Below are 14,744 nucleotides of genomic sequence, written 5' to 3'. Positions count from 1 at the left end.
ACTGTGAAACTGCATACCCTGCAGTTCTGAAAAATGCTAAGAATTGGAAAGTAATCTAGGGTAGGAGATTGCAGAATGGCATTTTTTGTTTAAAATAAATTTGGCTGGGTAGGGAAAGTAACATCTTGACCTTGCATAATACAATGGTTCTTGAAACTTTGTAATTTGAGCATCTCTGAGAGGCAGCAAGATCCACAAATACTAACTACACTTTTACTCCTGACTGACATGTTAGCCTCCCTCATAGATGCTGGAAGGTTACAATATTTAAGACAGAAGCAGGGAAAGAGACAAATTGTGTATTGAAAATTTTATTTTACGAATTCAAATCCCTTTTAATGCTTTATCCTTTAAAAAGATCATGACTTTTCTGTGGTGATGCTACATGATAATGCCTGGACAAATGCAGCAGCATGATCTAGATGCAGAGAAAGGAAATAGCCAAGATGCCTGTTTCTCTGAGTGACCCTGGTCTTGGGCACTTTCATTCCTAAAAGGAATTAGTATTTGTAAGGCAAAGGGATTTCTCCAGCTGGGACCATGGTATCCATGCCTGTGGTCCTTTCAGACATGGTCAGACTTTGTCCAGTTACTAAATACTTTCCATCATCTTGGTGACTGCCTTAGCAATAAGACACAAAAGCAAAGGCTCTGCTTAAAGGCAGCCACCCTCTTTAGCACTTCATCTTCACAGTTTAAAGAACCTGGAGGACTTTTGTTGCTACAAAAACTAGTAATTGTTTCCACCTGCTAAATTTTCACATCTGTTTGATGTAATGGATGCCTTATGCATCTAAGTCTAGGCATTGATTTGTTACCATAATTAGTATATGACCATAAAAAAACTTTTGCTAGGAAAAATTCAAAAACATCTTTTTTTGACACTTCTTTGTACACAAAACTTGTTATTCATCCCTCATTGCATCTATAAAAAGCAAGTTTAAAAGGTTGAGAGAATACAAACTAAACAGTTTCTCTTCTGAGACGGTGATAGCCTTGTTCACATTTTAACATATTGCTATGAACTATAACATTTTTTCAAGTCCACCACCTTATCCCAACAAGGGAGGCTGATGGATAAACGTACTTTGTAAGCAGCTCCAATTTGTCAAACGAGCTATAAAAGAGTTCTTTTCTTTAAGGAAAGAGTTCTGGTCAGAACTTCACATTTTCTTCCAGAAATTTCAGGTGCCGTGCCTTGGCACTGTAACTTGCATACTTGTCTCCCATGTGCTCCCGCAGCTGCAGCTATTTAGAACACACAAAGAAAACCCCACAAAGTTTATTAATGTGGAGAGCAACAACAAAGAAAGAAAGAAAACAAACCAAAATCAAAGCAGTCAGTTGAAAGCAGCATTGAAGTCTGACAACATAGATAGCAGGGAATTAAAATGGAAGATTCTTTGTTGTCTGAAGGCAAGAGTGTTCCAAATCTTGCTCAACAATTTAAAATACAAATCAGATCTTCACAGGATATGCTGACTGATGCAGTATTTTATTTGTAACCAAGGTCTGAATCAAATGTGCTGGAGGTATTTCTCTCCCACCTCTATTAGAAACAGACATTGAACTGTTTCTCACTTGGGACATAATGAAGCATTTAGGTAAAGCAATGTGAAGGCAAAAATTACAGTTCAGAAGGAATTATTACTAGACAAATAGCCCACAGTGAAATTACTTGCATCCCATGCATCTTCCTCCATTACATACATCACAGAACAGTGCTAAAGCTCTCTGAAGAACTTCTAGCTGAACATAGCTAAAGTAAAACACGTTGGCAGAGTTTATCTCTGCCACCTTCAGAGTCAGACTTTTTAAGATAAAGAATTAAAACATACTTAGGTCCTTGCCTACCAATGACTACCTAATGCTTTTTGAAGTCAAGGTCTGCACTACTATATCAATATATAAAAAGAGAGGGGGAGAGAGTAGACCCTGCTCATTTACTTTGGTTTATAAAGATATTAAACAATTTTAATATGAAAACCATTCACCTCTCTTTTCAATTCATCTTCTTCTTCCATGATGCTGTACACCTTCTCAAGAAGTTGCACTCCCAATCCTTGCACCACATCAGATCTCAGGATTTCAACCATTCTCTTAATCTTGTCAGGAACTGATAAAATATCTATTAAAAAAAACAGATCAATGTTAGATCAACAATAGCTCTCACTATAGTCAATTTTTGTACTCTGTGCAGAAGAATATCAGATGATATTGTATTACCACAGAATTCCAGCTGATCCTATGCAATAAATGCTTATCTGTGCTGACTAGCTAGAACCATCAACAAACATGGTAAATCAGAAGCACTCAGGTGCCAACTCTTCAAGATACTGGACAGTACAAAGTCAATGCAGACACAATTTTCACAGTTAGGGCCCTGCAACTTTGTTTTAGTGGTTCCTGTATACTACAAGTAATTTCTGAATAAGAACTATTCTCTAATACTACACCACCACCCAAATATTTCAATAATTCGATCACTTGTACTTACAGCAAATGTAAAAAAAAAAACCACCAAAACCAACACAACATTTAATCACTGTAAAACACTAATGGCATGGTTTCTGCCATCTACACATTTTTTTCAACAGCTTTTGAACCCTCTGTTCCTCACCTGAAGGAGCCAACAAGGAAGAAATTATTTTATAAGGCGAGGCCTCCATTAGGAACAGAACTGAGAACACCAGCTTGGTCTTTCAGACACTGAAATCACCAACACTCCTTCCATAGGGTGGAAAACCTTCTGAAAATAAACTGTCTGATATGACAGTAAGGTTCAGCTTAGAAATGCTGTGGCCCTGACATTCCAAATGGTAGTACGTAAATACCTGAATGATCTCCCAATACAGCATTTCAGAGTGAGAAAACCAGAAAAAATAAAATACCACTGAAATTTGTACCTTCAACATTCTGTTGTACTTGTTTAGAGATAAACTCTGTCAATGTATTTTACTTTAGGTATGCAGTATCAGCTTCCCAGAGTAATATTCAGAGTTCTCCCACTGCTCTGCCTATCACCAGGCTAGTTACAAGTAGAATCCCTATTTAAAACAATAAGCACAACAAGGTCTGAGGTTCAAAAACCTAACCTCAGATTTTTCACTTGTTCTCCTTGCATAGTAAGTGCAGTCATAACAAACAAAACCTTTTGTAGCTTTCTAGAACACATACACCTACTTAAACCAGACTCTCAATATGAAAAGTGATTTGATTCTTGCACCTGTATCTGCAGGAAAAATAAGCCTGCACAAGTTGTGCAGTGAAGATGAATTTCTGTAATCAGCCAAATCTCCACTGTGTTACTGTGTTTAATGCTTTGTGTAGAATTTCAGCTCCTTCCATAATTCACAGATTTACAGTTATCAAGTTGTTTGAATGCCTTAAAACCAATTTCAAAATACTCAACTCCAATTGTTCATTTTGGAAGCTTCTGAGTATAAGTCACATGGGGAAAAAAATCATACTGCACACCAGCTTCCTCTCTTCACTAATGACATTAATTACACAGATCAATTGCGCATTCCCTTCAGTGGCAAGTAAACCACAACTAGAGCAGTTTTGCACACAAAATTATTTAGAAGGATGGTTACTTCTGTAAGCATTGCTTGGACTTGAGAAGCAGAAGTGGATAGTCATCTGTTGCCCACTAGCAGATTTTCTTTGGTAATTTGCAGCTGATAACCATTCATTTAAAGCAATAACATGGCAACAGACCTGAAGAAATATCTTCAAACTTAAACTCCTTAGATTCATCAGGTGATTTTCCATGCAAAATCAAAGTGTCTCGATATCTTCTATGAAGTTTAAACTCTGGAGCTGGATGTGAGGATACACAGTGTTCAGAGTTCTCCTTGGAGTCCATTTTCAGTGTCCTTGTCATTAGCTGCACCAAGTCGTTCATTTCATTCATGCTGCTTTTTCTAAGAAAGGAGAAGAAAGACATTAACTCAGTCACCATTCAACATGCAGCTCCCATCTTACATTCAGAGTCCAGCTACGTATTCCATGTTAAATTACTTCTTGTGGTGCAGTTTTAGCAATAGCAACATTTAATCTAACAGAGGGTCAGAGCCATTCACCTCACAACAATTCACAATCCTATTGGCTACTGCTCCCTGTGTACCTGGATCTGTGGTAATGCAACAAACAGCATTTTTTTGAAAACTGCTTTTACTGAAAAAAAAATCAGAAATAAACTCAGCCTCATTCACAGTGGAAAGGAAGTGTATTGGCACCTAACTCATGCTTTTATTGCACCTTGACAATGTATGTCCTTGGGTGCTGGAAGACTGGTCTCCTGGCAAGCTACAGGTGACAGAAAACAGAGTTAAACAACCACATGTCCCAGAAACTTCTGCATAGGAAGTTCATAGTCACTAAGAGACAACAGTTAAATGGAGTTCATTTTCTTTCTCCATCACATACTTCTCCAATCACTGAGTACATAAGGATAAAGTTTGAAAGTAATTTCTGACATGATTTTCCCCACCCCAAGTCAAGGTCCAATAAAGCATTGAATGCAAAATAGTTACCTCGCCTTGGAATCACCATCAGATTTATCTGTAGAGCTTGTGGAAGAGCTTAAATCATCATCAGACAAGCAATGGGTCTCTCTCTTTTTCTAAGTGAGGAGGGAACAAAATGACAAAAATCTTAATAGCTGAAAGTAATTTAGCAGTATGGCATGACTTGCTGTTCTCACACAGAAGAAACACTTTAAACAATCATCTTTTTACAGACTCAGCTTGATATTATTTAAAAGGTGTAACCTTTTGTTTTAAAACCAAGCTATACAGGACATCATCAACACACTATGAAAAGCTTATGTGACCAGCATTACATCTCAGTCATGCAGTTTTAGCCACTGTAACTGCTTCAACAACTGCCTCTATTAAAAACAAACCATGTATCCATGTCAGTCCTTTGCTGATTATATTAGAAGCACTGCCCTTAGCCCATCTCTTTGTCTTTAATATAAATTTTTAAATAGTACTTAAGTAAACTTCTATCAGCTCAATAAGTTCCCAACATTCCCTAAAGTAAACACAAATTTTAACCACTGGTGTCTTTGCAGTCCTGTGTTCAGTACCTAACATGCAGAAGTTCTTCACTGTTACTTTTCTTTATTATTGGTATTAATAATGTTCCCTTCACATTGCAGAAGATTGCCAAATGTGTGTTTAACACCGTAGAAAAGACTTTCTAGTTAGACAAGTAAGAGAACATAAACAGAAACTGTTCACTTTTCATCTACTGATGTGATGGGCATTCCTTATGGCCAGGACATAAACGTTTGCACTTAACAGGAGTGCAGATTTAAAAAAATTAAAAATGTTCAAACACCACCAGCAAAATGAGATGTACCAGGCAGTGTGTTTGTGCTGCTAACAGAAATTTAAAGCATACTATTGATCTGTAACTAAAGCATAGTTCAGGATAAACTTTTTCCCTCGGGGGGGAGAAGAAAAAAAAAAAAAAAAAAAAAAAAGTGATTTATTAAGAGCCTTTAACAATCAGTAGAAAATCACAGATTTTTTTTTTTAATCACTTCCCAAATTGTGCTGCATTTTAATATTTCAAAGGCAGATGACCCCAGTTTACCTGAGAAATACTGGGATCTGACGTGGACTGAACAACTTTTACATGATTTTCCACATGTGATTTTGCTTCAACTACTGCACTACTTGGCGTTCGTCTTGCTGGAACCACTAGAAGGATGACATTTTTACAATATTTACAACTTAGATGCATGTATTTTGAATTAGTTTCATGCTCATGTAAGAAAGTCGATCACCTGGCAGAAGGTAGTTTGCTAAGAAAAAATACTGCAGGTTCTATATTCTGCATTTCATGTACATTTCAAAGACAAGCTGCCACTGCTAAACACAACTGAAAATAACTGAATAATAAGAAGAAAAATACAGTCTAAATTAAATTCTTATTTTACACAGAACAAGACCCTTAGTGCATCTTTCTGAGGACAGTAATGAAGAACAGACAAGTTACAATTTTTTCAATAGAAGTTATTAGCCTGATTAAATATAAAATATTAACACACAAACATAAAATTACCAGCAGGAAACATCTCCTGAGACTGCTTTAGCCTCCTTCGCTCTCGGGCTGACAAGGGCCGCTCCTACAGAAGAAGTTAAGTGTTATGTTAATTAGCAAGTGTCATAATGGCTTTTATCTAATCCACTATAAAGCAAAAAATCCTTTACAACTGAAAACAGTAGACCTTCTCATCATCTAAAAATGCTTATTTACTTATTTTACAGAATGGTCTCTCTCAGTGAGACTAATAAGCACTCTGGAAAAGGAGCTTCTGACCCCCACAGCCCAGCAAGGGCCCCTCATCCAGCACTGCCCAGATGCCTGGAAGAACTTCCATTTAGTAGGAAGCTCTATACTTTTTTTTACTCTTTGTGTGTTCACAGACAACAAACAGCTCAGAAGGAACATGAGACAAAAAAAAGTTGACACAGTATTCAGCACTAACCTTTGAAAAGGCAACTTGACTAGTTTTGGTGCTATTTACAGATGCAGAGGCCTCAGCACCACGCTGCTCTGCACACCTCTGTGCTGTCTTTGTGTTCCCATCAGCAGGAGAAGGTAAAGGCCGAGGAGCAGCTGCTCTGGACTTGAAAGAGAAGTGACCAAGAATTTATACCTTTGGTATTAAAAGTGAAAAGTACCCTGCAATCTAGAAGACATTCTTCCATAGCAAAGCTGAATGCAAGAGGTCTTGGATCCTGCTGTAACTTCTTCAAATCTCCCAATTTCACCACTAACAGGAACCCTGTCTTATGTGCATGCAAAGATTTTCATCCTAGAGTTTGCACCCATAAGCCCAGGGCAGCCACTACATGAGTCTGTTGTAAAGCAGTAGTAATCTACTACCCACCACAAGCAGCCTTATCCACAACAGTCAGAAAAAGTACTGCTACATGTTTTGTAGTCACACACAGTGAGAAGTCCTGATGGAAACTGGTAGGGAAGATGGGAGCCCAGCAAAGGAGAAGCCCACAGAGTTCACTGGGTCTCACTGTACCCACCTCACACCTGCAAGGGGTATTGAGCTTTTCAGAGATCTACACAGATGGCTTCTAAAGGACATCTTGAGAGTTCTGCATTTTGTTACCAGCAAAGTTATACAGACACACACAAAACAAGAACAGCACTAAACCACCCACCCTTTTTTAAGAAATATGTCCCACTTTTAAAGAGTAAAAAATGCAGGAGCCTTAAAGGAAAGTGGGTAATTATTTTTTGAGTATCTGCACCTTCTCTGAACAGACTTCAGCCAACTCCCTTTTCTTCTGCCACCGCTGCCGTGAGAGGGATGGTTCACTGACAGAACTATGAGGCTGTAAATGGGAAGTAATTTTTTCCTGAGCATCTCCTGAAGCTCTGTGACAGATGTCATCCTAAAAAGTAAAAGTATTTATTTTAAATGTAGACATAACAATTCCAGATTTATTCATATACAGTTTTTTTAAAAGTCAGCACAGGCCACTTCAGTAATTAGACTACATCCACCTTGATGTATCACAGCCACAACCACAATAAATCTTTACTTGATAGACAGAAAATTAATACTTGCTGTACCAGCATTTTTTAGCTACTGAAACTTCCAAGGACACTTACTTGAATTACAACAGGAACAAATGGTTCTAGCAGCTTCTCTGTAGAATCCAAGCTCTACAATAGATAATGACTTCTCATTAGAAAAGAGTGTACAGAAAAGTTTCAAAGTTTCTTTCAAGTAAGCATAAATGCATTACCACATCAGTTTGCCTTTGGTCTTTTGATACAGGCTGCAGGAGCTTCAAAGTGTCATCATCTTCTGTAGTATAAGCAGAGGACTGCTTAGATTCAACATTTTCAACTTTAAAAGCTTGCTTTGCTCCTTGCTGCAATCCATCTTCCTTAACTGTTGGACTATCACATATTATTTTAGAATTCTCTGGAACATTTAAATATTCTGCTTTATTATTTTCTGGAATATGCTCACTGCCACACTTCTCACTTCCATACTTCATCCTTTCAGATGGCAACATATCAATATCCACTTCACTAACTGTAGCTAAGGAGTCTCCCAAGTTGTTCAAATCATTACTGCTTGGTTTTCTTTCCAGTTCAACAGCTGGTTTCTCCAAGGGATAAAATTTGGAGACCTTACATTTGATGATGCAATCTTCTTCATTCTACAATTAAATAGAAAACAAACAAAAAAATAGATTACTTTTTGGGTATTATATATGAAAGAATACTCTAAGCACCTAATGCAAATCATTAACCTACAGCAATACATAAACTGCAATTAAATTATACTGAATTACAAATGGAAAAACATACATTCAATTCAGCATTGAAGACTTAAGATTAATCATTACAGAAGATTTGTCCTAACCACTGGAAAGAATTCCAAAAACAAAGAATTTTTGGTTGTAACTACAGTAAGTTCTTTCCAGTCCAAAACATATTTTAAAATTTTTACCAACTGCAATCAAATATTCAAAAACACATTTGACTTCAAATGAGTAATTCACATAATGACCCACAAATGAAAAAAACCAGATTTTCTTATAGTTAAAGAGCTATACAGTTTCAGTTTTACTGATCCACAGCTGTTTATTTATTGCCAGTCTTGCTTAAACACAATTTCTTCCTTAATTTGAATTTTACACATTGGTAGGAATCTGGGTTCTTTGTTCTCTTGAATGCTCAAGCCACTTCGTATAAAACTGAGCTTTTTCTCTAGAATAAGCAAGTAGGGTTGGTTGGTTTGTTTGTTTCTTCAAAAAGAAAAAACATGTCTCTCACGACTTTGTATTTCCTGGCTTGCTCAGAGGAGTGATTTTGGTGTGTAACATTCCTGCTGTGAGATTCATTCTTTACTGTGACCACGGAACACTGATCTTTAGATTGAGAATTCACAGTTTTCTTTTGACATCTGGCTGCTTTCCTGTAAAGAAAATAAAAGTTGCTCATTCAGTCACCATCAACGAGACCTTCTTCTTATATTATGATAATTTTAAAAATCCACAAAACATCTTACATACAGATGTGTAAGATACTCGGCTCTTTCAACAGATCATGCACAACATACTCATTTTCATCTTCACAAATGAATTTATAAAAACACCATTTAGACTGCCAGTAATGTACACTTGTTCTATAAAGCACTAAGATCTGTGCTACCTGGAAGAAGTAAAAAAAATTTACTAAACCTGACAAAGAAAATTATCAGTGGATATCAAAAGGAACTTGGTACTACTACTCTCAGGTCATAAATGGCCTCAAAGAGCCACATGGAAAGATCTATAATTCATCTCACTCCCTTGAAAATATGGGTGCTACTTTTTTTTTTTCTCTGTCTGAATAAGCTGTGTAATTCTAACCATTACACAGATTTGCTATACACCTGTAGAAAATCCTAGTTTCCACTCTAATTCCCTTCTATGAAAGAATCTAAAGAAACTCATCTCTTCACACGCTTGGAACTGCATACAACAAAAATAATTTTATCCTGCTACACAAAACAGGAAAAATAGTGAAATAAAGACCACAGTAACATGAATATTTTGCATATAATCCCTAAAATGAAAGAATCTTACGCCTTTGTGGCTTCCAAAAACAAAGAAATTTGGTGCTTGATATATGGCTGTCGTAGTATGCTTCTCACACTAGGTCTTTCTTCAGGTTTTTTACTGAGCATAGTTCTTATTATTTCTACCAACTGTGGGCTGTAATCCTTTGGCATGGGTGGCAACTGAAAAAGGCAAGGGAAGTCTGATATTATTTAACAGACCTGGCAATAGGGGCTACTGCTAGATTAATTATGCACAGCAATTATATTCAGCTATGTACTTTGCATAAAAAATAAACCCATTATTTGTATGCTGAAAGTTTCCCAAGTGCTTGACATCAAACAGAATACAGAAACTCTTAAGTGATTTCCTTACAGCTGTTCATAATCTCAAGTGCCATGGTCTAGTAACTGCAGCACTAGTGGATCAAGGGTTGGACTTGATGATCTCTGAGGTCCCTTCCAACCCAGGGAATTCTATGATTCTATGAAGTTTTAGACAGAAAATCCAAGCATGGATGAAAAACAATGTTAAAAGCTTTTACCTTTCCTTCAATAATTCGATAAACCAAGGAGTTCATGTCTTTAGCATTAAAGGCATGTTTCAGTGTGGCCATTTCATACACACAGCAGCCTAGTGCCCAAACATCAGACTGAAAAATAAATAAAAAAAAGTTATGGGACTCTTATAGTAATTGTTGAACCTTTATCTCCAGACATCATCACCTGCTTCCAAAGATGTCTTTAAACACTGTAAACGAATCAAGACCAAACTCCATTGCAAACTTTTGCCTTCAGTCTCACTCCTTTGTTTCTAATTTTCATCAATTAAATTATTTTCTCCAAGTATCACCAGATTTTTCAGAAAAGAGGTGTAGAAAGTTACCATTTGCAGTGGTTTTCGTTTGGTTTCTTTTTAAGTACAACATTGGTTCTGAGTGGCAAATGAAAATCTTTTCAATTTCATGGGAAGAACAAATTCCCTCCAGCTCCTGCTCACTGCACTCATATTTATGGTGCATGTGGTTTACAACAAGAGCTGAACAGGTATACAAAAGCATCTTTGCTTTCTTTGTTATATTTTAAATTCACAGAAGCATTGCTTGTTTCTCCACTTAAAATTTTGACTTATTTTTAATGATGCTGCTATGTCTAACACAGACTTTAGAGTATAAAGCTTCCTGTCTGCTAAATAACAAATTTAGAAGATGCAGCTCTCTACCAGACTGATGCTTTTGTTTGCACTGGCAGCCTGCTGAACACCTGACTGTGACAAGTTAACCCATGAAACAAATTCCCAGCTCCTGCAGCAAACAGAGCTCCAGAAACAAAGGTTCCTGCAAATCTCTCTCCTACGTTTTCATTTGATCTTCATGGACATTACAAAGAGTTCAAAGCAATAGGAAATTACAAACAACTGATAAGACTGTAACATTCTCTGACAAAGTAAGTTGCCTAATGAAACAGAAATGACATTTGCATGAACATACTCTACCTTGTAGTTGTAAGGTTTGTTAGAGAAGAGTTCAGGGCTCATGTAGTAAGGTGTGCCTATGAGAGTGCTGGCCATGTCGTATTTGTTTTCCAACACTCTGGCTATTCCCAGGTCACCCACTTTAATGATATTTGTTCTTGTCAGGAAAACATTTTGAGTTTTGAGATCTCTGTGCAGAATGTGCTTTTCATGTAAATACTGGGGGGAAAAAAAATAAACATTTAAATAGTTAACTCCTATGGGTTCTTTTACACTAAAAAAAATAAACCCACGTTGCACAAACCAAAGGAAGAAAATACAAATGCAGAAAAACACATACATTACTATCAAAGGCAGGTGTGCCTCTACAAGGGGTAACATTGGTGAATTAACCCTAAGAATGACTGATCCAGGTACAGACCCCAAACGTGGCACTGCTTTAGCAAAACCTCCATATGTGGCTCTAACAAGCCATCGGAAAAAGGGAAATAAAATGTTAAGACCCAGGCTTTAACTCACTTCCTGATGCCTCCACTTCTTGACAATCATTTCTTAGCCTTAAGTAGAAAAGTCCAGTGGAAAATATGATGTGAGCTTTGTATAAACACAGAAGAAAATTAATCTTATAATAAAAAAGAACAGGTGATGTGTAGACCTGTGTATGTCTGATCACAACAGGCAGCTTTTAAGACAATTTTCTGTCCAATTTCTACCACGTAAAAAATCCAGCAACACCATGGAATACAAAATGCTTCTGAAATGATCTTTTTTTTTAAAAAAAAAAGCTACATTTTGTAGAGTTAATCTAAAGCCAGAGAAGTGTTTCAGACTAGAACTGCAACACCCTGGAGGGTGCCACTGCCTCCAGGCATACAGAGGTGTATACATAAAATATGAAAGTAATTTCTTATCTGAAGTTGCTCATTTGACTGCAAGGCCCTGTGAACATCTTTTTTGTACTAATACCCATTTTATTTAGATGCTAACCCAGCCAAACTGGAATTCAAAGTCTGTAGCCTAAATGTGGACTTTTAAATGCAGACAGAGCTAAATTTACATTTATATCTGAAGGTGAGAAAATTATACTTCATTTTACCTGCAGTGCCATGGCAATCTGGACAAACCACTCCACCACCTGATTCTCAGGCAAAAGCTTGCCTTTCTGCTCTTTCAGTTTGTGGTACAGATCTCCTCCCTCACAGAAGCCCATGACAATGTATAAGAGGCCATCTTCCCCCTGCCAGGACTCTCTGTAGGTGACTATGTTTGGGTGTTTCAACTGGGACAGCAACTGTGCCTCTTGTTCTGCTGCTTTCCTCTCTCGGTTGGAAGCATTTTTAAGGTTTAACTTTTTGATGACATACTGTAAAAGATTTTGCAAGATATATCATGAGAAATGAAATAAAATTAACAGAAAGGATAAAGAAACACAGAAGCCTTAAGGAATTCCCCGAATCTAAAGAAAATACAGTATGTGAAATCTCCATGTTATTCTATATGGAGACTGCAACTTGTCTAGCAGCTATACATCATTTATGCCATTAAGATGTAATAAGGGAACAGGTGTATTCTGTTCATATACCTGAATAAAACTGTGCCCAGGAACGTTGTGGTTTATCTTTACCATATGTAAATATATCCATTTTTATCTTTTTTTTCCCCACTCTCATTTTAAATGTGTATCTATCATTCATTTCTTCCTGACTGTATTCTCAAAATGGGCCATTTCAATACTAACTTTAACAGTAGGGAAAGTATGCAGCCATATGCAAAAAAATACAATGGATGTCAGAGATAAAAGTAATCTGGCCTGACTTAGGTCAGTCTTCTCTGATAGAAAACCAAACCAACCCCCTTTCATTTTATTCTAAGGAAAAATGGACACACCAGCCTCTGATCACCACTGGACACAAATGCTTCTCCCATCATCTCTGTCCAAACCCTGGGCATAAATCCTCACACTCAGGGCCCTGCTGAACACATCTGCTCTGGCCAGCCAAGACACTGTTTCAAATTTCCAACAAAAAGCCAGTAAAACGCTTGCACTTCAACTCCGACATATCCAACATTTTGCCAGGTTCTGCCTCAGCAGATACAACAAACTCAAGCCCAATCCTCCTCCAGCACAGCTGACACCAGGGAAAGCCAACACCAGAAGATGTTTTTTCCATCCTTATCATGTTTGTCTCCACCACGCATAGGTTTTAAAAAGCCTTCAGTGCCACTAACAAGCTGAGAGCAAACTACTCAGCTTCACACTTCGAGGAACAAGCTTTATTTTCCTCACACCCAAAGGACTACCAGAGCCAGGTTTTCCTCCCCAAAACAAGGCATATAAAGAACAAAACAAGCAAACATCAACAACAAAACAAAAAACAAGCAAGCAAGCAAGCAAAGCAATCAGAAAACAAAACGAAACAGAAGAACAAACTTGAAATAATCAGCTTTATTTACATGGATGGAAAAGAAAAAGTGACGATCTTGGGGTTTCCTGTTTGAGGTTTTCTGAGATTCAGAGAGGGGTAAAAAAGCCTCTACCCTCTACCTTTAATAAAAGCCTTCACAAACACGGGCAGAAAACAGGAATACCTTGATGAGCTGCAGTCGCACGCCAATTCCATGGTCACAGTTGCCCCCAGGCCACATCCCCAGGCCGGGCCTCAGGGTGCCTCTCCCCGGTCAGGCCGCGGCCCCTGCAGCAGCCCCAGAGCCAGGGCCGCCTCCCCCCTCCTCTTTCCCCTCTCCCCCGGCCGCCTCCCCACGTCCCTCGCTACCTGCTTGCCGTCCTGCCGGTGCCGTACCAGGCTCACCTCCCCGTAGCTGCCCTTCCCCACGGCTCGGAGGAAGCAGTAGGCAGCCAGGGGCATCCTCCCTCCCTCCTGAGGGGCCCGCTCAGTGTCCGCAGCCCGGGGCCTGCCCGCCCGGCACCGCGGCCGCCGCTGCCATAGAGATGCCCGCGGCTCCACGCTGCCATAGAGAGCGGGCCCGCCGGCGTGCAGAGCGGACGCCGCGCGTCTCTATGATGCGGGCGCTCACCGGCGCGGCGGCGGCCATTTTGGAAGCGGGTGAGGCGGCCATCTTAGGAGTGGGCAGGGAGGCTGAGGGAGGATGGGGGCAGCCCGGGGGCGTGAGGGGACCCTGGGGGCCTGGCTGAGCACGGGTGCTCCACACAACAATCCTGGTACCTTGGGCGGACGGAATTGCCTTCAAAAGGTCCGGACTGGTTTCAGAGGTGCTCCTGAGCCTGTCTTGCTTCCCCCTCGTGGCTGTTTACCCCAGAGAGCTGACTGCAGGAAAAACAGAAAATACCCTGTAAAATTGAATGCAAAAACCACATATGCTCTGTGTTTAAAGAAAACAAAGTGCATAGTCAGTGTTTTACTTGCCAGTGAGCTACAAACTTTGAATGATCTTCGGCTGATGAAAGCAAAAATAAATTATTTTAGAATGATGAGGGTCAGGGTATTTTGGCACAGTAGAATTGAATGATATTGCCATCATAAATTGCTGCACATTAGATTTGCTTGGAAAGGCTTTCATCAAGATATTCATTAAACCAAAAGACATCAGAGTAAGCAGCAACCTGGGACCTGGCAGTGAGTGAGCCTTGGGGCAAGCAGGACACGTGTGCCAAACCAAATAAAGTGACAGCATTCTCTTCACATCCATTTG

The 14,744-nt window shown here is 38.8% G+C and overlaps 1 protein-coding gene across 2 annotated transcripts; it reads right to left on the bottom strand.

Annotated features, from left to right (window-relative positions):
• Positions 1-298: 298 nt before the first annotated feature.
• NEK4 (NIMA related kinase 4) lies at positions 299-14,053 on the bottom strand. 2 transcript variants are annotated; one of them, XM_030458165.1, is made up of 16 exons: positions 13,847-14,053; positions 12,169-12,435; positions 11,094-11,291; positions 10,144-10,251; positions 9,627-9,781; positions 8,833-8,974; positions 7,791-8,213; positions 7,654-7,707; positions 7,290-7,433; positions 6,506-6,646; positions 6,079-6,142; positions 5,608-5,714; positions 4,539-4,627; positions 3,721-3,926; positions 1,995-2,128; positions 299-1,248 (listed from the first exon to the last, which is right to left on the bottom strand). In XM_030458165.1, the coding sequence occupies exons 1-16, from the start codon at positions 13,937-13,939 to the stop codon at positions 1,156-1,158; spliced, it is 2,418 nt and encodes an 805-aa protein (XP_030314025.1). In that variant the 5' UTR covers positions 13,940-14,053; the 3' UTR covers positions 299-1,155. The 2 variants fall into 2 exon arrangements, with proteins under 2 accessions (XP_030314025.1, XP_030314026.1); XM_030458166.1 differs by having other exon boundaries at positions 4,539-4,621.
• Positions 14,054-14,744: the final 691 nt, after the last annotated feature.

This window comes from Calypte anna, chromosome 12, assembly GCF_003957555.1.
Source record: "Calypte anna isolate BGI_N300 chromosome 12, bCalAnn1_v1.p, whole genome shotgun sequence".
Classification (NCBI taxonomy): domain Eukaryota; kingdom Metazoa; phylum Chordata; class Aves; order Apodiformes; family Trochilidae; genus Calypte; species Calypte anna.
Note: the sequence above shows the minus strand (reverse complement) of the source record. Positions and strands in the feature narration are given on the sequence as shown.

What these genes read in the sequence shown, in the direction of transcription:
- NEK4 (XM_030458165.1), bottom strand. Translation starts at nt 13,939, where the DNA reads ATGCCCCTGGCTGCCTACTGCTTCCTCCGAGCCGTGGGGAAGGGCAGC. An exon ending in ACCGGCAGGACGGCAAGCAG is followed by an intron (nt 12,436 to 13,846) that starts GTAGCGAGGGAC and finishes AATCTTTTACAG; the next exon opens with TATGTCATCAAAAAGTTAAA. An exon ending in TTGTTCCTGTTGTAATTCAA is followed by an intron (nt 7,434 to 7,653) that starts GTAAGTGTCCTT and finishes TTTACTTTTTAG; the next exon opens with GATGACATCTGTCACAGAGC.